This window comes from Lampetra planeri, chromosome 38 (assembly GCF_965212315.1).
Source record: "Lampetra planeri chromosome 38, kcLamPlan1.2.h2, whole genome shotgun sequence".
NCBI classification, from domain to species: Eukaryota; Metazoa; Chordata; class Hyperoartia; order Petromyzontiformes; family Petromyzontidae; genus Lampetra; species Lampetra planeri.
In genome coordinates this window covers 4,815,908-4,841,050 of record NC_136144.1, presented here as the reverse complement: position 1 = coordinate 4,841,050, position 25,143 = coordinate 4,815,908, and the positions used below count along the sequence as shown (strand labels likewise).

At 56.1% G+C, this 25,143-nt stretch overlaps 1 protein-coding gene across 1 annotated transcript in view; it reads left to right on the top strand.

Moving 5' to 3' along the window:
* The window catches only part of LOC144731225 (inter-alpha-trypsin inhibitor heavy chain H4-like), a 43,464-nt gene that overhangs the window by 2,247 nt on the left and 16,074 nt on the right, over positions 1 to 25,143 (top strand). Inside the window, exons 2-11 of the mRNA XM_078612236.1 lie at positions 23 to 186; positions 1,459 to 1,569; positions 3,377 to 3,481; positions 5,812 to 5,954; positions 7,409 to 7,578; positions 10,502 to 10,618; positions 11,534 to 11,705; positions 12,795 to 13,634; positions 14,894 to 14,968; positions 16,939 to 17,181. Of these exons, the coding sequence (XP_078468362.1) occupies positions 23 to 186; positions 1,459 to 1,569; positions 3,377 to 3,481; positions 5,812 to 5,954; positions 7,409 to 7,578; positions 10,502 to 10,618; positions 11,534 to 11,705; positions 12,795 to 13,634; positions 14,894 to 14,968; positions 16,939 to 17,181 (2,140 nt within the window). The remainder of the gene's footprint in view (positions 1 to 22; positions 187 to 1,458; positions 1,570 to 3,376; positions 3,482 to 5,811; positions 5,955 to 7,408; positions 7,579 to 10,501; positions 10,619 to 11,533; positions 11,706 to 12,794; positions 13,635 to 14,893; positions 14,969 to 16,938; positions 17,182 to 25,143) is intronic.

The following is a 25,143-nucleotide window of genomic DNA, read 5'->3' as shown; positions in this document are numbered from 1 at the left end:
GTGCGTACGTCCCCGCTCGCAGGACGCCACGCCGAAGATAACGGAGATGAGCGTCGTGTCGCGGATCACGTCGCGATACGCCCACACCACCATCAACAGCTGGCTGCTCAACACGGCCTCGCGCGGCAAGGAGGTCACCTTCCACGTACAGCTCCCGGAGGCCGCCTTCATCTCCGCCTTCTCCATGTGAACTTTCATTATTTCCGTCGTCGGTGGTCTGCGGAGCGGCGGCAGCGTCGCCAAAACAACGCGTAGACTGTCGACGTTTTGCCGCTGCCGTTACGCTTGCGTCGACGCGGAGGGGAAGCCTCGCCGAGTCTTCAGTCTCCGTTTTTTCGGGAGGGTCCCGTTTGCGCAGGAGGGGGTGGGCGGGCGGGGGGCGACGATTGCGATGTGTGAAAAAATTAAGAATCGGTTTTGCGCTTAGTGACAATAAAACAGAAGGTGTGAAACTGTTCAAACGCCAAATGGATACCTTTTGCAAGGAATCAGGTCCGCGTTAACGACATGCACTTTGTGGCAAAAACATGCATGCTAACAAACATGCTCACCGGTGTCACACCAGGGAACGCCATAAGGTGAACAGTACAAATCAGTTTCAAAGACAATACATACATTATTATTATCATCAGAGCGTGTTTGCATGTTTTTTTCCACAAGTACGTGTGGTTAATACAGACTTGATCCCTTGCAAAAGGAATAATCTATTGGGTGTTTGACCATCTTAACATCTGTTTCATTGTCACAAAGGGGAAAACCTGTTCTTATTTTTTCATACTTTGACACTGGCAAACAGTTTTTTTTATACGTATAAAAAATGCCTTAATACATTGATGATGTCTACAGTGTCATCATCATTAAGGTTTTTCCCGATACCCTGATGAAGCCCTCATATATGGCTGATAGGTACACAAATATATATTGCACTGTCAGTAACGCATCTCCATTGGGACCGCGTTATAGCGACCTCCTACAGCGCCGTTTCACACAGTGCGACGTTTACCAAGAATGCATCCTGAGCGCCGTAAGAGGCGTGGCCGTATTTGAATTGAGCAAGGTGATAAGAACCCAGGGAGGGGGGGAAGGCGATGGGTAGAATTCGATAGTGGAGGTGCGCGAGGGAAGAATCAGGAGGAGAAGGCTGTGTGTGGCTTGCTGTGTGGTGGTTGAACACCGTTGTGTGAACGAGACTCGCCAATGCCGATGGGACATGTTAAGATGATGAAGTAAGAAAACACGGACATAATTCTAGTAGTTACCGTCACGCATCTTGCGTGTGATCGCGGACTGCGCTTTAGCCCTACATTGTACATTATTTATTACAACGCGATTTTTCCCATCATGCTGTGCTCTTCCGGAGCGCAACGACCGCCGCCGCTATAGGAGAACGCAGCCTGTAAGGCCCGCTCGTGTCGGACGATGAGGTGACCCCGTTTTGTGTTCCGCCGTGTTGCTCAGGACGGTACGGAACAAGACATACCCCGGTGTCGTGAAGGAGAAGGAGCAGGCCAAGCAGGTGTACTCGGCGGCCGTGGATCGGGGCTGGTCGGCCGGGCTCGTTGCTACCAGGTGAAAGCCTCACAGATGTCACCCCCCCGACCCACCCACTAACTCACCCATCCACCCACCCACCCACTCATCCACCCCCCCACCCACCTACTCACTCATCCACCTCTCCACCCATCCACCCACCCACCTATTCATCCACCCCTCCACCCATCCACCCACTCATCCACTCCTCCACCCATCCACCCACCCACCTACTCATCCACCCACCCACCCCCCCACCCAACCCCCACCCACCCACCCCCCCACCCAACCCCCCACCCAACCCCCACCCACCCACCCACCCCCCCACCCAACCCCCACCCACCCCCCCACCCCCCCCACCCCCACCCACCCCCCCACCCCCCCACCCACCCACCCACCCCCCCACCCAACCCCCACCCACCCCCCCACCCCCCCACCCCCCCACCCCCACCCAGCTGTGTGATTATACACACAGCTGAAACCCGGACTCGACCTCAGCAGTCTCGCTACCATGGCTACGTCCGGAGTTGTCATCCGTTCACCGCAATGGATGGTGAACGGCGGTCAATTCACTCCCCCTCTCTCCCCTCGCCTTGCCCCACACGCACTGTTTCAATGTCTCTCTCCTTATCTCTTTGCCCCTCGCAGATGGCATGCGAGGCTGGTGATCATTTGCTGAGCTGTGAGCTTCTGTCCACTAACCTTATTTGCCCACTACTCAGGTCAGGTCACGCAGGGATAAATCGACGGGCCCTGCGTTTATGGAATGTATTTTTTCTAGCGGATTTTTTTCCCTTGGGTGGCACTCTCGTTCTTGTTACAGGTGGAATGATGGCCAAACACACGTGAAGGAAACATTGGGCTAGATAGATTCTATATATATGTGTGTAGATTGGGCTACATTAATTTATAGTGGTTAATCGGATTGGTTTGTTCATGTGAGGTCACAGACAGTTATGTAAGAAGCCGGGTCAGGTGACACACGAGATGGTGACTTCCTGTATCTTTTCCCGATGATGTGTGGCGCAGTTTAAAACCTTAATTCGTAACTAAACGCTAAATGTGGCTTCAGGGATCGTTTGTCAGTCAACTCAACCCGCGGCGAGCGAGCTGAAAAGATAAAAATAACAATCGTTAAACGCGTGTACAGTACACCACGTGATAATTGGATTTTTTGGCTGCATCGGGTGGTGGAGGGTTATTACGACACACATTTGGTCAGATCGTGACCACATGGCCGAAACCGAAATTATATTATGAATCTGAACATTTGCTGCGAAAATCTACGCGTTACATCTCAGTGAATCGGCAGCAGCAGACGATACGACATATAACGACGCGAAGCCCGATCCACAAAGGTGAAGGAGACATTACAGCAAAGCACCACTCTGCTGCTCCTGATGCGGTTATTTGGCTTGACCACCTGAGTGTGAAATAGAAGTCGTTGCTCTGCATCTACGTCAGCCGTACGGAAGAAGAAGATGCAGCAGCAGTACGACAACAACGACGATGATGACAATAACGATGATGATGATGTTCGATGATGATGACAATGATGATGATGACAATGATAATGACGATGATAATGATGATGACAATGATGATGATGACGATGATGACAATGATGATGATGACGATGATGACAATGATGACGATGATGATGACGACGATGATGACAATGATGACAATGATAATGACGATGATGATGACAATGATGATGACAATGATGATGACAATGATGACGATGACAATAATGATGATGACAATGATGACGATGATGATGACGATGATGATGACAATGATGATGACGATGATGATGATTTGACCCCCGTGCCCCCGCGTGCAGAGAAAGGGAAACGGACAAGTTCACGGTGAGCGTGAACGTGGGTGCTGGAAGCCGTGCGCTCTTCACCCTCAGCTATGAGGAGCTCCTGCAGCGGAAGCTGGAATGGTGAGCGAGCGCCATGGCCAGCACGGTGACACACGGCACCAATTCACCACGACGCTCACCACAACAGGAGCACACGCCACCAACTCGCCAAGATGCTCACCACAACAGGAGTAGATGCCACCACATCACCAACTCACCATGACGCTCTCCACAACAGGAGTAGACGTGACCGCATCACCAATTCACCACGAAACTCACCACAACAGGAGCACATGCCACCAACTCGCCAAGATGCTCACCACAACAGGAGTAGATGCCACCGCATCACCAATTCACCACGACGCTCACCACAACAGGAGCACACGCCACCAACTCGCCAAGATGCTCACCACAACAGGAGTAGATGCCACCGCATCACCATCTCACCACGATGCTCACCAGAACGTTAGCACATGCCACCACCCAACTTGCTACGACACTCGCCAGTACATCACCATATGCCTCCACCTCACCAACTCAACCACGACGCTCACCTGCGCAACTTTTACCATAAAAGCACTTGCCGACAACTAAAAAAACTCACCACAACACGAACCAGAAGGCAGCGGCACCTCACCAAAACCGCCACTGCAACATCAACAACCCACCGCCGGTGTTGCCAACTCACCACTCGACCCCATCTCACCACGGGCAACACCACTCACTACCGCCCCCCCCCCCCCCCCCCCAATACTCGCCAACCGTACTGATTTCAGCCGTTGACTTTTCCGATTCGGTCCCCGCATGGCGGTTTTCAAGCCGGATATCTCCCGGTGCGAACAAATTACGGAAGATCGCAGAGCGGAGAGTGATTCGCTTTGGAAATTTGGTCGGGTTAAATGCTCGGCAGCCTACCACACGAATGCACGTATTATGGACTTCTTTCGCACCGTACGTATTCAACCGTGTTATTCGGAGGTGCGGGGGAAGGACATCAAACAAGACACATAAAGCAGTTCTAAAGTAATACGTTTCCAATATAGATGATTTAAAAGTGCGTAGCTCCAGTGGCTTCATAATATCAGATGGGGAGAGCATTCCAGACGGCTGCAGAAGCCGGTGTTGCGGTGACCGTCTTTGTTCGATGGCGAGCCAAAATCCGCTGCGGCGAGGATGACCGGTGTTTGCGTGATGCTTCACGCTTCTTGACGACATCAGCAAGGTATTGCGCTTCAGGCTAATCTCCTTGCGGCTCAGGGTTTGACAGCCTTACCGCCTTCACCATCGCATCACTCCCACTGTTCACCGTCACCCCGATACCACAGCGAGCCACATCGCACAACCGCCAAGTCAATCACGGACCCCCAAACCAAGGCTCGGTTACTCTGTGGTGCCATTCACGGGCAAGGCCTCACGGCGCTCTACAGAGAAGTGCCAAACCGTGAACGACCCCTCACAAATATATTGGCGAATACAACTAAAAATGATAATTGGTTTTTTACCCTTTTATCTGGCAACAAAACTGACACCTTTTTCACAAGGAGTCATGTTTGCATAGACCACAATACCTGCAGTCATAATGCAAACAAAAAACATAACTCTGATAATGTATGCACTGTCCTTGAAGTTGATTGGTCCACACCCGAGACAGCTTTCCTTAGAGCCTAATCTCACATGGGTTGGACCAGATGACGCCAAAAGGCGCACAACTTAAAGACAATGCACCATCAGAGTATGAGAGCTCGGGTGAAGCATTTACACCATTGGAACCTCATTTGCCAGTTTACTGGCAAATGGTGTAAAAAACATTTTTTCTTTTTTTTAAACGATGGGGAAGGCCACGGAGCCTCCACGGACAGGTGGTACGCGCCAGCGAGAAGAGATACATTCTAAAATGGGGGCCCGAAAGACTCCACCGACCAGGAGTCCCTGGTGATGTCCTAGGGAAGAGCATTGCCCCACAGACAAGGCTCCTGGCTGCTACCGAAGGCTCTGTCGCCCACTGACTGCAGGTTTTAAACTAAAACTATTAAACAATGTTTTACTTCGCCAAGTAAGGATCACTGAGCTACGTAGCTCTATTTCGGATGCAACCTGGGCAAAATTGTTCACGCAACGAAGCGGCTTATCGCGTGGCAATGTACAGCAGCCACATACTCTTAACGCATGTGGAGGGAAAAACCGGATGGCCCAGAGAAAATTCCATGAGAAGAACATGCAAACTCGCAGTATACAGCAGGTATCAGGGTCGGGATTGAACCCACGGCCTCCTGTATACCAGGCGAGGTAGTTAACATCACGTCACCGCGGCACCCCTAGTCCTCGGCACACACAGCAGGCGACCGGATTCTCGGCTAGACCCGAACTCGCCGACTGCGCGGTAATAAAAGGTGAACCGTCGGTCCCTCCAGGTACGAGCACGTGGTGAGCGTGCGTCCCCAGCAGACGGTGGACAACCTCACGGTGGAGGTGTCCATCGAGGAGAAGGCTGGGCTGTCCCGGATCACCGTGCCTCCTCTCCGCACAAGCAACCTCATCACCAATGACGTCGGTGGTGAGTGCGGTGGTTGAGGAAGGCCTCCCTCCCTCCCGCGCGAGCACCCCAACACGACCTCGGCACCGTCGTTGTCGTCAGCACGGTCGGGCGCGTGCCCTGGGGTGCAAGAGGAGTGAAGCTGAAACTGTGGTCACCGCCTGGACGTTCTTGCCAGCGCCTTAAGCAGTGGAAGCCACCAGCTCGGGTCGGGTCGCCACTTGCAAGAGAGGCGGCGCTTCGTGTGTCTTGTCACTGGGTTTCATTCCATCCGCTGGTTAAATTCGATTCCGTTTTTGCGCACGATGGCACTGAGCGTGGCTCGTGAGCTAAATGCCGATGTCGAGGTCTGCTTCGCCACGACAAGAGGGCTTAAGGAGAGAGAGAGGTCGTGTCGTTTTGCTGTTCCACACACAGTAAACCTACACACAGTAATCCCACACAGTAAACCCACAGTGTGTTTACTGTGTGGCTCATAGCTTGGTTTGCATGACCACAGTCTCACGACCATGGCTTGCCTTTAATGTTACACGTGTGACGGAGACGAGCGCATACACCTGCTGACCTTCTGATGCGGTGGATGGTTCCGCCAGTGTCTTCGAGTGCGGCGCTCCATCACACGTGAGTGGGCTTGGCGCAGGCCACGTTACTTATAAGGGACGAACGGCCAATGGTTCAGAATAATGATGGAGTGGCAGCCATGGGACGGACCATGCTCAGGAGAATGAAGGAGCGTCCGCTGTGGACATGGAGCGGATGGCGTCAGCTCATGTGCAGGAGCTGGGTGGATTGTTGCATCCTGGAATCTTGAGAGAGAGCAGCGGCTTGGGGAGGCCTTCATCCATTTGTAGATAATAGCTGATGATGATCACGATTTTGTTGAAATGGAGGCGCAATAATGATGGTACCTCCTTAGATGTGCAGATAGTAGTGTAAGGTGTTGTTTGATGTCGCGCTCCGTACATCTGGATTGCAGCACCCTTCAGATCTCACATTGGACATCCTGCATCAAGTGCCCATGTCTCGTAACTTAAGGAGCTACCAAACGTCCTGGTCTTGGACGGATAAACCTAGATTTGAAGCTTTCGTGACTGCAAGGATTCATATTCTTAGGTTTTTTCGGTAAAGTCACGTAGGTAAAAAATGTTAATTTAAATTAATAAAAGTAAAATAAAATAAAAATCACGACGTTTCGGAGGATTTTTATTTTATTTTTATTTAACTTTTATTAATTTGAATTTTTTACCTACGTGACTTTACCGAAAAAACCTAAGAATACGGATAAACCTGTTTTTTTAAAGACTGTCCTGGTGCCCAGAAATGTTTGCAAAAAGAAAAACCATGATTTTCTCCCAGATTATCATTGGGTCTAATGACTCGTTTTCAGGAGGGTCCTGATGATGACGAAGTCGAAGATGATGATGAAGACGATGACGATAATTAATCCACGTGGTGTTGTGATTACCCCTCTGCAGTTGTCGCGGACCCTCCGCCTGCCACCTCCATCGTGCGCACGGCCACCTCGGTGGTCGTGCGGTTTCAGCCGAGCGTGGAGCAGCAGCTGGCGCTGGCGCAGGATGGAGTCCTCGGGGATTTCATCGTCCGTTACGACGTGGAGCGAGCGGAGGAGGCCGGGCAACTGGAGGTGAGAGAGAGAGGGAGAACAACCCAACCGATAATAATAATCGCAACACGACCACGAACCGCGAAGGGAATCGCCGCTCGCGGACCTCGAATCGCCATCCACTCGCTGTCAAACTCGAACCGCTCGCCACTCGCGGATCATGGACCATGAGCCACTCACCAATGATGGACCATCAATAACGATACACTCACAGTCAAACTCGAACCGCTCACCACTCGCGGATCGTGGACCATGAGCCACTCACCAATGATGGACCATCAATAACGATACACTCACAGTCAAACTCGAACCGCTCGCCACTCGCGGATCATGGACCATGAGCCACTCACCAATGATGGACCATCAATAACGATACACTCGCAGTCAAACTCGAACCGCTCGCCACTCGCGGATCATGGACCATGAGCCACTCACCAATGATGGACCATCAATAACGATACACTCACAGTCAAACTCGAACCGCTCACCACTCGCGGATCGTGGACCATGAGCCACTCACCAATGATGGACCATCAATAACGATACACTCACAGTCAAACTCGAACCGCTCACCACTCGCGGATCACGGACCATGAGCCACTCACCAATGATGGACCATCAATAACGATACACTCACAGTCAAACTTGAACCGCTCACCACTCGCGGATCGTGGACCATGAGCCACTCACCAATGATGGACCATCAATAACGATACACTCGCAGTCAAACTTGAACCACTCGCCACTCACGGATCGTGGACCATGAGCCACTCACCAATGATGGACCATCAATAACGATACACTCACAGTCAAACTCGAACCACTCGCCACTTGCGGATCACGGACCATGAGCCACTCACCAATGATGGACCATCAATAACGATACACTCGCAGTCAAACTCGAACCGCTCACCACTCGCGGATTATGGACCATGAGCCACTCACCAATGATGGACCATCAATAACTATACACTCAGAGTCAAACTCGAACCGCTCGCCACTCGCGGATCATGGACCATGAGCCACTCACCAATGATGGACCATCAATAACGATACACTCACAGTCAAACTCGAACCGCTCACCACTCGCGGATCGTGGACCATGAGCCACTCACCAATGATGGATCATCAATAACGATACACTCACAGTCAAACTCGAACCGCTCACCACTCGCGGATCGTGGACCATGAGCCACTCACCAATGATGGATCATCAATAACGATACACTCACAGTCAAACTCGAACCGCTCACCACTCGCGGATCGTGGACCATGAGCCACTCACCAATGATGGACCATCAATAACGATACACTCACAGTCAAACTCGAACCGCTCACCACTCGCGGATCGTGGACCATGAGCCACTCACCAATGATGGACCATCAATAACGATACACTCACAGTCAAACTCGAACCGCTCACCACTTGCGGATCGTGGACCATGAGCCACTCACCAATGATGGACCATCAATAACGATACACTCGCAGTCAAACTCGAACCGCTCACCACTCGCGGATTATGGACCATGAGCCACTCACCAATGATGGACCATCAATAACTATACACTCAGAGTCAAACTCGAACCGCTCGCCACTCGCGGATCACGGACCATGAGCCACTCACCAATGATGGACCATCAATAACGATACACTCACAGTCAAACTCGAACCGCTCACCACTCGCGGATCGTGGACCATGAGCCACTCACCAATGATGGACCATCAATAACGATACACTCACAGTCAAACTTGAACCGCTCACCACTCGCGGATCGTGGACCATGAGCCACTCACCAATGATGGACCATCAATAACGATACACTCACAGTCAAACTTGAACCGCTCACCACTCGCGGATCGTGGACCATGAGCCACTCACCAATGATGGACCATCAATAACGATACACTCACAGTCAAACTCGAACCGCTCACCACTCGCGGATCGTGGACCATGAGCCACTCACCAATGATGGATCATCAATAACGATACACTCACAGTCAAACTTGAACCGCTCACCACTCGCGGATCGTGGACCATGAGCCACTCACCAATGATGGACCATCAATAACGATACACTCGCAGTCAAACTTGAACCACTCGCCACTCACGGATCGTGGACCATGAGCCACTCACCAATGATGGACCATCAATAACGATACACTCACAGTCAAACTCGAACCACTCACCACTCGCGGATCACGGACCATGAGCCACTCACCAATGATGGACCATCAATAACGATACACTCACAGTCAAACTCGAACCACTCGCCACTTGCGGATCACGGACCATGAGCCACTCACCAATGATGGACCATCAATAACGATACACTCGCAGTCAAACTCGAACCGCTCACCACTCGCGGATTATGGACCATGAGCCACTCACCAATGATGGACCATCAATAACTATACACTCAGAGTCAAACTCGAACCGCTCGCCACTCGCGGATCATGGACCATGAGCCACTCACCAATGATGGACCATCAATAACGATACACTCGCAGTCAAACTTGAACCACTCGCCACCCGCGCATCATGGACACACCAATGATGGACCATGAATCATGAACCACTCGCCAATCACAAACCGTGAACCACTCACCAATCACTACCAAAGATTCACGAACTGCCCACTAATCATTGACCAAGAATCACGAACCACTCACCAATCACCGATCAGAGGCGATGTACCATTTACCAATCACAGATTACGTATTCACGCACCGCTCACAAATCAGCAACCACGGGCCACGGACTGCTTAACGCCTGACCACCCCACACCCCAGCGGGGGGTTCAGAGTTTAAAAAAATATTTCCGCGGTCCGCCGACACGTGTTGCCAAAGTGCCGGATCAGCGTGCGCGTGAGTACGTCGCCCCGGAACCGTGTGTGTGTCCTGCACGTGGTGAATGTGGCACTTGCCGTGTCCTTGCATTTCAGATAGTGAACGGCTACTTTGCGCACTTCTTTGCGCCAAAACGGCTGAGCGCTTTGCCGAAGAGCATCGTGTTTGTGATTGACGTGAGCGGGTCGATGTATGGGACCAAGATTAAGCAGGTGAGACGCCGAGACAGCATGGGACAAGGGATACCTGATGGAGGATGTCCAATGTAACACTTAAAGCCAAAATGCGTTGTATTTTTCCCTAATTCTAGCCTAACTGTGCTCTCCGTGTTAATGCCATGAAAGGAATAGTCCGTTCGTATGTCTCGCGGAGCAGCGAAGCACTTTGTGTCAGAGAATGGCTCGTGAAAGCGGATATCATTGAGCTACGTCTGAGATTCCGCCAAGTGATTTGGTCCATACGGTAGGAGACAGCCCTTTCCTGCTGGCCGTGCCGCGAAGAGTGCTTCGAGGTGTTGGTAAATGGCTGTAGAGCAACGGGTGTGGGCCACAGATTTGGCTAACTCACTGGTTTGAGTCAGTTTGTGAATTGAATCCGTATGTTGAGTGTTATCCCCTCGTGTGTGTGACGGGCTTTCTCCGGGTCCTCCCGGCTTCCACTCCCATGAAGCCAAACTCTAATTGTACATATGTATGTTGAACTTCTTTCGCATCGTACGTAGCCAACCGTGCGAATGGCAGGTGCAGGCAAGGGTATCAAAACTAAATGCAAAAATAAGTTCTAAAGAAATTAGTTTTCAATCCAGATTCAAAAGTGTATAGCTCCAGTGGCTTCCTAATATCGGAAGGAAGAGCGTTCCAGACAGCCGCAGAAGCGCATCTGAAAGCGTGCGATGCGGTGATTGTCTTCGATGGACAGCCAAAAGCCGCTACGAGGATGACCAGATTCCACGTGATCGTTTATGCTCTTTGATGAGATCAGCAAGGTATTGTGGTTCATTTGTGACAAGCAATTTGTGTGTAATGAGTGATACCTTTTAACGTATTCATTCCTCAACCGGAAGCCAATGCAAAACCGGAAGCCAATCGTTAATGGCACATCACTAATCATTATGCGTTGTCATTTAGACAAAGGAAGCGATGCTGAAAATCCTGGACGACCTGAGACCAAAGGACCACTTTAACATTGTGACCTTCTCCTACGGCGTGAAAAATTGGGCCAGTCAAGGCCTGGTGAAGGCTTCAGCTGAAAACATCGAGGGCGCCAAGAAGTTTGTTTCTGCCATGGTGGCAGACGGAGGTGAGAGGCCAGGCACTGGTTGTTAGATGAGCCACCATGACACTCGGTTCCCCTGGGGGAGGGGAGGGGAAGGAGTCACGGGAGCCTCTCTATTGAGGACTAACGGGCTAATCGAGGCGTGGTGGCCGCGACACTTTTTCTGCCGTGGTAGGCTGGCGCATCAAAGACAGAGACAAATATCCCCCGTGTAGCCTTAACAGACTGTTGGGGCAAGTGCTGTTAGCAAGTAGCACCTATGATGGCCTGAAACGGTACACGAGGGGGTGGGTGGCCAGCACCACGCTCGTCCGCCTTTGTTTCCCCCAGTGGCGATGTTTACACACCGCACCGGGTACTCAATTGAGGCCGAGTCGGCCTAGGGGAGGTCCAGGATTGGTTCAAATTATCGTTACCGGCGTTGGCCACGAGTGGGAATCGAACTCGGGTCGCCTTTGTTCGTAGCGCGGCATAGCACTAACTGCTACTACAGCACCGCTCCCCACATCAGACACAACCAGACACACGGCGGGCTGCTCGGGGCGGGGTAGGGCTCTGTGTCTCCTGTCTGTCTCCTATCTCCTGTGCGTGTGTCTGCTCTTCTGTTTCTCTTGCCCACCTCTCACCTGTGTGCCCCGTCCCTCCATCTCGTGCGTCTCTGTCCTGCGTCTCCTGTCTGTCTGCCTTCCATCTGCCTCGCGTGTGCGCTTCCCGTCTTGTGCGCTCGCTTCTCCCATCCGCCTCGCCTCCCCGTCCATCCGCCTCCTTTGCCTCTTACCTTTGCGCACTTGTCTGCTGCACATGACCCCACGCCAGAGGTCGCAACCGGGTACCCGATACCCGTACCCTACCCGATACCCGGCTACCCGTACCCGGCCAGGTACGGGTACGGGTACCCGTTTGCAACCCTGGTGCGGCCGGGTACGGGTAGGCCGTGAGTCACTGGTGAGTAACCGTTTGTCACTCATTTCGGGTAGGGTACGGGTAGGGAACGGGTACCCGTACCCGGCCGGGTACGGGTACGGGTACCCATTTGCGACCCTGGTGCGGCCGGGTACGGGTAAGGAATCAAAACCCGTTTGCGACCTCTGCCCCACGCACAACCCCCCACAGGGACAAACATAAAGGATGCCCTGTCCGAGGCCGTGAGCCTCCTCAAATACCAGGAGGTAAGCAAGGAAATGAGCGTCCCCCTTATTATCCTGCTCACGGACGGGCAGCCGACGGTGGGCGAGACAAACGTGGAGGTCATCATCAAGAACGCACGCTCGGTCATCGCCGGCCTCTACAGCCTCTACTGCCTGGGCTTCGGCCAGGATGTCGAGTTCAACTTCTTGGAGAAGCTCGCGCTGCCCAACTCGGGCTTCGCGCGCAAGATCTTCGAGGACGTGGACGCGACGCTGCAGCTCAAGGGCTTCTACGACGAGGTGGGCACGCCGCTGCTGTCCAACGTCGTCGTCAGGTACACCGGCAACGAGGTGGCGGCACTCACGCGCAGCACCTTCCCCAACTACTTCAGCGGCTCGGAGATCGTGGTGGCGGGGCGCGTGCGGGGCGACACGGGCAGCCTCGTCGCGACCGTCGAGGGGCTGAGCGAGAGCGGCCCCACCTCGCTCGCGGTGGAGTGCGTCATGCCACCGTGGCCGCGGCCGTTCCCGCCGCGGCCGTTCCCGCCGCGGCCGTTGCCGCCGACCTCCAGGCCCCCCGAGCCGCCGAGCCACACGGAGCGACTGTGGGCTTTCCTGACCATCAAGCAGCTGCTGAAGGAGAAGGTGTCGGCGACCAACGATGCAACGAAGGGGCGTCTCGACAACGAGACGCTGGCGCTGTCGCTGCGCTACGGGTTCGTGACGCCGCTCACGTCGATGGTGGTGACCGTGCCAGACGACGGTGAACAGGACAAGGGAGGCGATGAGCCCAAGCCGGAAACGACCCTCGAAGTCGAGGCCGAAGGCAAGTGTGACCCAACCGAGCACCAACCCGGCGTTGTTGGCTGGCAGCAGCGTGGCTCTTTTTGTAATGCCCGCGCTGCCGGCGCGGCAAGAAACCCGAGTTCAACTCACGACTCGGGCGCATTTCTGCCTGGCGTTCGTATTTTCTCCACCTATTTTATAACCTAAACCAAGTTTTTATTTTACCAGCTATACAGTTCCTTTTGAGAAGCGACCTGCCCACAAATGATAGCTCAACGAAGTGGCTCATCACGTGGCAGTGTATCGCAGCTAAGTACTCTTAAACGCGTGATGTTGATTCTAAATGTGGAGCGAAAAACCGGAAGACCCGGACAGCAGGCGTCAGGGTCGGGCTCGAACCGACAGCCTCCCGCATACCCGGCGAGGTAGTTAATATCTCGCCACCGTGGCGCCCCATGGGTGTCCTCCGGGTTTTTCCTATTACCTTCCAGGACCCTCTTGAAAACAGAACCTTGAGACTCGGCGAGGCTTTCCTGGGTAAATGAGCACAATCGTTAATTAGTTTAACACGTAGGCTTTCGCGACCAAAATTATTCATAATCAACGTTTTTGGGTTAGATCGCGTTATTTATAAATAGACAGCTACATGCTTAGTGCGGCCTGGAATCGTATTATTAAATAATACATATTACAATTCCTTATAGGGGAAACAAACACTAATTAACTGATTACTAACATAGCATATAATTCCAATAACACACATTACAACTGATTACTAATCTACAACTAACATCGTAACAATTGCCTGATTACTAATCTAATATATAATTACAATAACCCCCCCCTCCGCCTCAAATCGTTGCACCTGATGAGTTAAATGATGACGTCACCCTGCTGCTGCTGCTCTATTTAAGACCGGGAGACAGAGCAGAGCCTCATCATTCTGGCGAATTGCCCGATGATGCTGGATGCAATTACCAGAGAAATGTCGTACTCAAATTGTAAATGTTGTGGTTTCACGCTTCAACACACCGGTGGGCTAAAGCAGTGAACTATTTGTCTTTTGTCCACGTGACACTTTTTTTGCTGATTGGCCGTGTCGGGTGGTGGAGGGTTACGACACATTTATAAATAACGCGATCTAACCCAAAAACGTTGATTATGAACAATCGTTAATTACCTTCCTGATAGCTTAGTCGAAAGTAATGCCACGTTTGGTCACGGGGGGCTGTCGTTAAAGTGAGTGCCGGGTAAGTGCCGCCCTCGCGACGTGCCGCCCCCCTGCGAATCCGTCCGCAGGCGCCGCCGCCACCGCCGATGATGTGGTCGATCGCCCCGTCGCTCCGGTCCGCGACACCAAGCTGCACTTAACAGGTGCCTCACCAGTGGCGCGACGCGATCCTTGGCGCGGCTCGCGCCTGCACGCACCCCGGCCCACCGAGTTGCGGCTCGCTGTGCCCACTGCTCTCGGTCCCCGACGTTTGCCACTCCGACCCCTTATCTGATTGTCATCTCCCCTGGCGTGGGGGTGGAGGGGAGACAAAATAAGAAGCACGTTGCGGGACATCGGTAGTCGTCATCCTACGGAGGGACAACTAAAATTGGCCGTGGAAATGTGTAAGTCCGACAACCGGCTGAGTTTAACCGTGCGGAGTACCCGCCGGGGAGGTGGGTGACAGGACACAAGGCAGCTTCGCTCGATGGCCCGGCTTCGGTGTCTTTGTGTTTTGGCGGTGGCGCACATGGCCTGTAATCCGGCACCGTGGAGGCAGCGAGGGTTGGTGGATCACACAAGCGCTGTGAAACTCCCTTCCCGCGGGCGTCAAAGGAGGTGCCGTACCGTGGGTCGCCATGAGGATGCGGCACGGAAAATGTGAAACCCAACCGGTTCCGATTTAAAGCTTCTTTCGTGACTGCAGGGATTCATCTTCTTGGTTCTTTCGGTAAAGTCACGTAGAATGGAAATAATAAAATAAAACATAATAAAATAATTCTCACGACGTTTCGGCCACAACGCAAGCAGCCGTTGTTGTGGCCGAAACGTTGTGAGAATTATTTTATTATGTTTTATTTTATTATTTCCAATCTACGTGACTTTACCGAAAGAACCAAGAAGACCAACCTGTTCTGTCCGCATGGGATAGTGTTGCCTCCTTACACGTGTGGGTTTTCTCTGGGTGTTCCGGTTTACTCCCACATGGAAACTCCCACGTGGACTAATCAGCTGATAACACCTTCACATAAAGAGGACCGCAGAGCTTGGGCAGGCAGGCGGGTGGTGGGGGGGGGGAATTTGGGGTGGCGTGGCTGCCGCTGCCTTCCCGCTCGTCTGTGGTTCCCTCTCGCGCCTCTCTCCTCTCGCTCATCTCTCCTCTCGCTCTCTCTCCCTGCGAGAGCGAGCGGACGGCACGCGGTGCCGGCGTGTTACAGCTTGGGATCGTCATTGTCCAGGGAAGGTCGTGGTGGGGTAGGGACATGCATGGGGTGGAGGAGAATGAGGTAGGTGACTTGGGGGGTTCCTGCAAGCAGGAAGAGGGAGGAGGGTTGTGATAGGTGGGACACAGAAGCAGAATATTTATTTATGCTGGAAGAATCCGATGACCTATGAAGCTCTTTTTCACAGATGTCCAGTTGGGGCACGGGGTACGAACGTTCAAACAACCAACAGTTACAGAAACACGATAGTATTGCAAAGTACAAGAAAAGTAAACAAATCACACAAACGCATACAAATACAACACTAAACAATCCCCACCCTACCAGGCAAAGGCCACTGATGTCTTAACTTATTTTCAGAAGCGACCTGGCCACAAATGATAACTCAGAAAAGTGGCTTTTCACGTGGAAATATATAGCGGAAAAATGATATAATTAACTTTGATGCACGTTGCTAAACGTGGGGCGAAAAAACCGGAGGACCTGAAGAAAAAATCCACACGACCACGGGGAGAGAGAGAGAGACACGCAAACTCCAAATATACAGCAGGCGTCAGGGTCGGGATCAAACCCACAACCTCCTCCATACCAGGCGAGGTAGTTAACATCACAACACCGCTATTACAGTCTCATCATCACCACCATCACATGCGTGTAGGGTTGGAGGAGGGAAAGTTACCGAGACGGGCATAGGAGTGGCAACCAGAGCTGAGATGTGGTGGTGGTGATGATGATGACGGTGCTGTAATAGCGGTTCCTTTGGATGTCATCTCGGGTCTCAAGAACGCAACACCTCTTGGGATCTAGCAGAAGGAAGCGATGATCGAGAGGGTGTCAGGTTGAGCATCTCTCCCAATTTGCCGTGTCCCCCCCCTCTCGGCTTTAAATGCACCGTGTGGTTTCGTCAGCTCGGGAAGGATCGAGCAAACACGTCGGCAGTCAAAGCAGCCGCTGGCTCCCCGGCCGCGGGCACTTCGCCAGCGACCCTGTCAGCAGTCAGTCACGAGTGCATTCTCCACCATCGTCGCGCAACATGGGCTACGGCAGCTCCGGGCAGAGGGGCCCACCTGGCCCTCGACTCTTTTCAGTCCCTGTCCCTGCTTCTCCTACAATGTTGTCTCGAGGGCTTCCATCCTTCGACACGAGTGATGGTAACGATCACGCTCAGAAACTGACGCTACACACACACACGCGCTGGCTCCACACACACACACATTGGCTTACACACGCTGGCTGTACACACACACACACCCCTACCCATTCACACACACACCCCGACCCATTCACCCACGCACCCCGACCCATTCACCCACGCACCCCGACCCATTCACCCACACACCCCAACCCATTCACCCACGCACCCCAACCCATTCACCCACGCACCCCGACCCATTCACCCACGCACCCCGACCCATACACACACGCACCCCGACCCATTCACACACGCACCCCGACCCATTCACCCACGCACCCCGACCCATTCACACACACACCCCGACCCATTCACACACACACCCCGACCCATTCACCCACACACCCCGACCCATTCACCCACACACCCCGACCCATTCACCCACACACCCCGACCCATTCACCCACGCACCCCGACCCATTCACCCACGCACCCCGACCCATTCACCCACACACCCCGACCCATTCACCCACGCACCCCGACTCATTCACCCACGCACCCCGACCCATTCACCCACGCACCCCGACCCATTCACACACACACCCCGACCCATTCACACACGCACCCCGACCCATTCACACACACACCCCGACCCATTCACACACGCACCCCGACCCATTCACCCACACACCCCGACCCATTCACACACACACCCCGACCCATTCACACACACACCCCGACCCATTCACCCACGCACCCCGACCCATTCACCCACACACCCCGACCCATTCACACACGCACCCCGACCCATTCACCCACACACCCCTACCCATTCACACACACACCCCGACCCATTCACCCACGCACCCCGACCCATTCACCCACGCACCCCGACCCATTCACCCACACACCCCAACCCATTCACCCACGCACCCCAACCCATTCACCCACGCACCCCGACCCATTCACCCACGCACCCCGACCCATACACACACGCACCCCGACCCATTCACACACGCACCCCGACCCATTCACCCACGCACCCCGACCCATTCACACACACACCCCGACCCATTCACACACACACCCCGACCCATTCACCCACACACCCCGACCCATTCACCCACACACCCCGACCCATTCACCCACGCACCCCGACCCATTCACCCACGCACCCCGACCCATTCACCCACGCACCCCGACCCATTCACCCACACACCCCGACCCATTCACCCACGCACCCCGACTCATTCACCCACGCACCCCGACCCATTCACCCACGCACCCCGACCCATTCACACACACACCCCGACCCATTCACACACGCACCCCGACCCATTCACACACACACCCCGACCCATTCACACACGCACCCCGACCCATTCACCCACACACCCCGACCCATTCACACACACACCCCGACCCATTCACACACACACCCCGACCCATTCACCCACGCACCCCGACCCATTCACCCACACACCCCGACCCATTCACCAACACACCTCGACCCATTCACCCACACACCTCGACCCATTCACACACACACCCCGACCCATTCACACACACAGCCCGACCCATTCACACACACACCCCGACCCATTCACACACACACCCCGACCCATTCACCCACACACCCCGACCCATTCACCCACACACCCCGACCCATTCACCCACACACCCCGACCCATTCACCCACGCACCCCGACCCATTCACCCACACACCCCGACCCATTCACCCACACACCCCGACCCATTCACCCACGCACCCCGACTCATTCACCCACGCACCCCGACCCATTCACCCACACACCCCGACCCATTCACCCACGCACCCCGACCCATTCACCCACACACCCCGACCCATTCACCCACACACCCCGACCCATTCACCCACACACCCCGACCCATTCACCCACACACCCCGACCCATTCACCCACGCACCCCGACCCATTCACCCACGCACCCCGACCCATTCACCCACACACCCCAACCCATTCACCCACACACCCCGACCCATTCACCCACGCACCCCGACTCATTCACCCACGCACCCCGACCCGTTCACCCACACACCCCGACCCATTCACCCACACACCCCGACCCATTCACCCACACACCCCGACCCATTCACCCACACACCCCAACCCATTCACCCACACACCCCGACTCATTCACCCACACACCCCGACTCATTCACCCACGCACCCCGACCCATTCATCCACGCACCCCGACCCATTCACTCACGCACCCCGACCCATTCACCCACGCACCCCGACCCATACACACACGCACCCCGACCCATTCACACACGCACCCCGACCCATTCACCCACGCACCCCGACCCATTCACACACGCACCCCGACCCATTCACACACGCACCCCGACCCATTCACCCACACACCCCAACCCATTCACCCACGCACTCCGACCCATTCACCCACACACCCCAACCCATTCACCCACGCACCCCGACCCATTCACCCACGCACCCCGACCCATTCACCCACACACCCCGACCCATTCACACACACACCCCGACCCATTCACCCACGCACCCCGACCAAATCACACACGCACCCCGACCCATTCACACACGCACCCCGACCCATTCACACACGCACCCCGACCCATTCACCCACACACCCCGACCCATTCACCCACACACCCCGACCCATTCACCCACGCACCCCGACCCATTCACCCACACACCCCGACCCATTCACCCACGCACCCCGACCCATTCACACACGCACCCCGACCCATTCACCCACGCACCCCGACCCATACACACACGCACCCCGACCCATTCACCCACACACCCCGACCCATTCACACACGCACCCCGACCCATACACACACGCACCCCGACCCATTCACCCACACACCCCGACCCATTCACACACGCACCCCGACCCATTCACACACGCACCCCAACCCATTCACCCACGCACCCCAACCCATTCACCCACGCACCCCGACCCATTCACCCACGCACCCCGACCCATTCACCCACGCACCCCGACCCATACACACACGCACCCCGACCCATTCACACACGCACCCCGACCCATTCACCCACGCACCCCGACCCATTCACACACGCACCCCGACCCATTCACACACGCACCCCGACCCATTCACCCACACACCCCGACCCATTCACCCACGCACTCCGACCCATTCACCCACACACCCCAACCCATTCACCCACGCACCCCGACCCATTCACCCACGCACCCCGACCCATTCACACACGCACCCCGACCCATTCACACACGCACCCCGACCCATTCACACACACACCCCGACCCATTCACACACGCACCCCGACCCATTCACCCACACACCCCGACCCATTCACACACACACCCCGACCCATTCACACACACACCCCGACCCATTCACACACACACCCCGACCCATTCACCCACGCACCCCGACCCATTCACCCACACACCCCGACCCATTCACCCACACACCTCGACCCATTCACCCACACACCTCGACCCATTCACACACACACCCCGACCCATTCACACACACAGCCCGACCCATTCACACAAACACCCCGACCCATTCACACACACACCCCGACCCATTCACCCACACACCCCGACCCATTCACCCACACACCCCGACCCATTCACCCACACACCCCGACCCATTCACCCACGCACCCCGACCCATTCACCCACACACCCCGACCCATTCACCCACACACCCCGACCCATTCACCCACGCACCCCGACTCATTCACCCACGCACCCCGACCCATTCACCCACACACCCCAACCCATTCACCCACGCACCCCGACCCATTCACCCACACACCCCGACCCATTCACCCACACACCCCGACCCATTCACCCACACACCCCGACCCATTCACCCACACACCCCGACCCATTCACCCACGCACCCCGACCCATTCACCCACGCACCCCGACCCATTCACCCACACACCCCAACCCATTCACCCACACACCCCGACCCATTCACCCACGCACCCCGACTCATTCACCCACGCACCCCGACCCATTCACCCACACACCCCGACCCATTCACCCACACACCCCGACCCATTCACCCACACACCCCGACCCATTCACCCACACACCCCAACCCATTCACCCACACACCCCGACTCATTCACCCACACACCCCGACTCATTCACCCACGCACCCCGACCCATTCATCCACGCACCCCGACCCATTCACCCACACACCCCGACCCATTCACCCACACACCCCGACCCATTCATCCACACACCCCGACTCATTCACCCACACAACCCGACCCATTCACCCACGCACCCCGACCCATTCACCCACGCACCCCGACCCATTCACCCACGCACCCCGACCCATACACACACGCACCCCGACCCATTCACACACGCACCCCGACCCATTCACCCACGCACCCCGACCCATTCACACATGCACCCCGACCCATTCACACACGCACCCCGACCCATTCACCCACACACCCCAACCCATTCACCCACGCACTCCGACCCATTCACCCACACACCCCAACCCATTCACCCACGCACCCCGACCCATTCACCCACACACCCCGACCCATTCACCCACACACCCCGACCCATTCACCCACGCACCCCGACCCATTCACCCACGCACCCCGACCCATTCACCCACACACCCCAACCCATTCACCCACACACCCCGACCCATTCACCCACGCACCCCGACCCATTCACCCACACACCCTGACCCATACACACACACACCCCGACCCATTCACGCACACACACCGACCCATTCACCCACACACCCCGACCCATTCACCCACACACCCCAACCCATTCACCCACACACCCCGACTCATTCACCCACACACCCCGACTCATTCACCCACGCACCCCGACCCATTCATCCACGCACCCCGACCCATTCACCCACACACCCCGACCCATTCACCCACACACCCCGACCCATTCATCCACACACCCCGACTCATTCACCCACACACCCCGACCCATTCACCCACGCACCCCGACCCATTCACCCACGCACCCCGACCCATTCACCCACGCACCCCGACCCATACACACACGCACCCCGACCCATTCACACACGCACCCCGACCCATTCACCCACGCACCCCGACCCATTCACACATGCACCCCGACCCATTCACACACGCACCCCGACCCATTCACCCACACACCCCAACCCATTCACCCACGCACTCCGACCCATTCACCCACACACCCCAACCCATTCACCCACGCACCCCGACCCATTCACCCACGCACCCCGACCCATTCACGCACACACCCCGACCCATTCACACACACACCCCGACCCATTCACCCACGCACCCCGACCAATTCACACACGCACCCCGACCCATTCACACACGCACCCCGACCCATTCACACACGCACCCCGACCCATTCACCCACACACCCTGACCCATACACACACACACCCCGACCCATTCACGCACACACACCGACCCATTCACCCACACACCCCGACCCATTCACCCACGCACCCCGACCCATTCACCCACGCACCCCGACCCATTCACCCACACACCCCGACCCATTCACCCACGCACCCCGACCCATACACACACGCACCCCGACCCATTCACCCACACACCCCGACCCATTCACACACGCACCCCGACCCATTCACACACGCACCCCAACCCATTCACCCACGCACCCCAACCCATTCACCCACGCACCCTGACCCATTCACCCACGCACCCCGACCCATTCACCCACGCACCCCGACCCATACACACACGCACCCCGACCCATTCACACACGCACCCCGACCCATTCACCCACGCACCCCGACCCATTCACACACGCACCCTGACCCATTCGCACACGCACCCCGACCCATTCACCCACACACCCCAACCCATTCACCCACGCACTCCGACCCATTCACCCACGCACCCCAACCCATTCACCCACGCACCCCGACCCATTCACCCACGCACCCCGACCCATTCAACCACACACCCCGACCCATTCACACACACACCCCGACCCATTCACCCACGCACCCCGACCAATTCACACACGCACCCCGACCCATTCACACACGCACCCCGACCCATTCACACACGCACCCCGACCCATTCACCCGCACACCCCGACCCATATACACACACACCCCGACCCATTCACCCACACACCCCGACCCATTCACCCACCACCCCGACCCATTCACCCACGCACCCCGACCCATTCACCCACGCACCCCGACCCATTCACCCACACACCCCGACCCATTCACCCACGCACCCCGACCCATACACACACGCACCCCGACCCATTCACCCACGCACCCCGACCCATTCACACACGCACCCCGACCCATTCACACACGCACCCCGACCCATTCACACACGCACCCCGACCCATTCACACACGCACCCCGACCCATTCACCCACACACCCCGACCCATTCACCCACGCACCCCGACCCATTCACCCACGCACCCCGACCCATTCACCCACGCACCCCGACCCATTCTCGCACACACCCCGACCCATTCAAACACGCACCCCGACCCATTCACACACACACCCCGACCCATTCACCCACACACCCCGACCCATTCACCCACGCACCCCGACCCATTCACCCACGCACCCCGACCCATTCACCCACGCACCCCGACCCATACACACACGCACCCCGACCCATTCACCCACGCACCCCGACCCATTCACACACGCACCCCGACCCATTCACACACGCACCCCGACCCATTCACACACGCACCCCGACCCATTCACACACGCACCCCGACCCATTCACCCACGCACCCCGACCCATTCACCCACGCACCCCGACCCATTCACCCACGCACCCCGACCCATTCACCCACGCACCCCGACCCATTCACACACGCACCCCGACCCATTCACACACGCACCCCGACCCATTCACACACACACCCCGACCCATTCACACACGCACCCCGACCTATTCACCCACACACCCCGACCCATTCACACACGCACCCCGACCCATTCACACACGCACCCCGACCCATTCACCCACGCACCCCGACCCATTCACCCACACACCCCGACCCATTCACCCACACACCTCGACCCATTCACCCACACACCTCGACCCATTCACACACACACCCCGACCCATTCACACACACACCCCGACCCATTCACACACACACCCCGACCCATTCACACACACACCCCGACCCATTCACCCACACACCCCGACCCATTCACCCACGCACCCCGACCCATTCACCCACACACCCCGACCCATTCACCCACACACCTCGACCCATTCACCCACACACCTCGACCCATTCACACACACACCCCGACCCATTCACACACACAGCCCGACCCATTCACACAAACACCCCGACCCATTCACACACACACCCCGACCCATTCACCCACACACCCCGACCCATTCACCCACACACCCCGACCCATTCACCCACACACCCCGACCCATTCACCCACGCACCCCGACCCATTCACCCACACACCCCGACCCATTCACCCACACACCCCGACCCATTCACCCACGCACCCCGACTCATTCACCCACGCACCCCGACCCATTCACCCACACACCCCGACCCATTCACCCACGCACCCCGACCCATTCACCCACACACCCCGACCCATTCACCCACACACCCCGACCCATTCACCCACACACCCCGACCCATTCACCCACACACCCCGACCCATTCACCCACGCACCCCGACCCATTCACCCACGCACCCCGACCCATTCACCCACACACCCCAACCCATTCACCCACACACCCCGACCGATTCACCCACGCACCCCGACTCATTCACCCACGCACCCCGACCCATTCACCCACACACCCCGACCCATTCACCCACACACCCCGACCCATTCACCCACACACCCCGACCCATTCACCCACACACCCCAACCCATTCACCCAGACACCCCGACTCA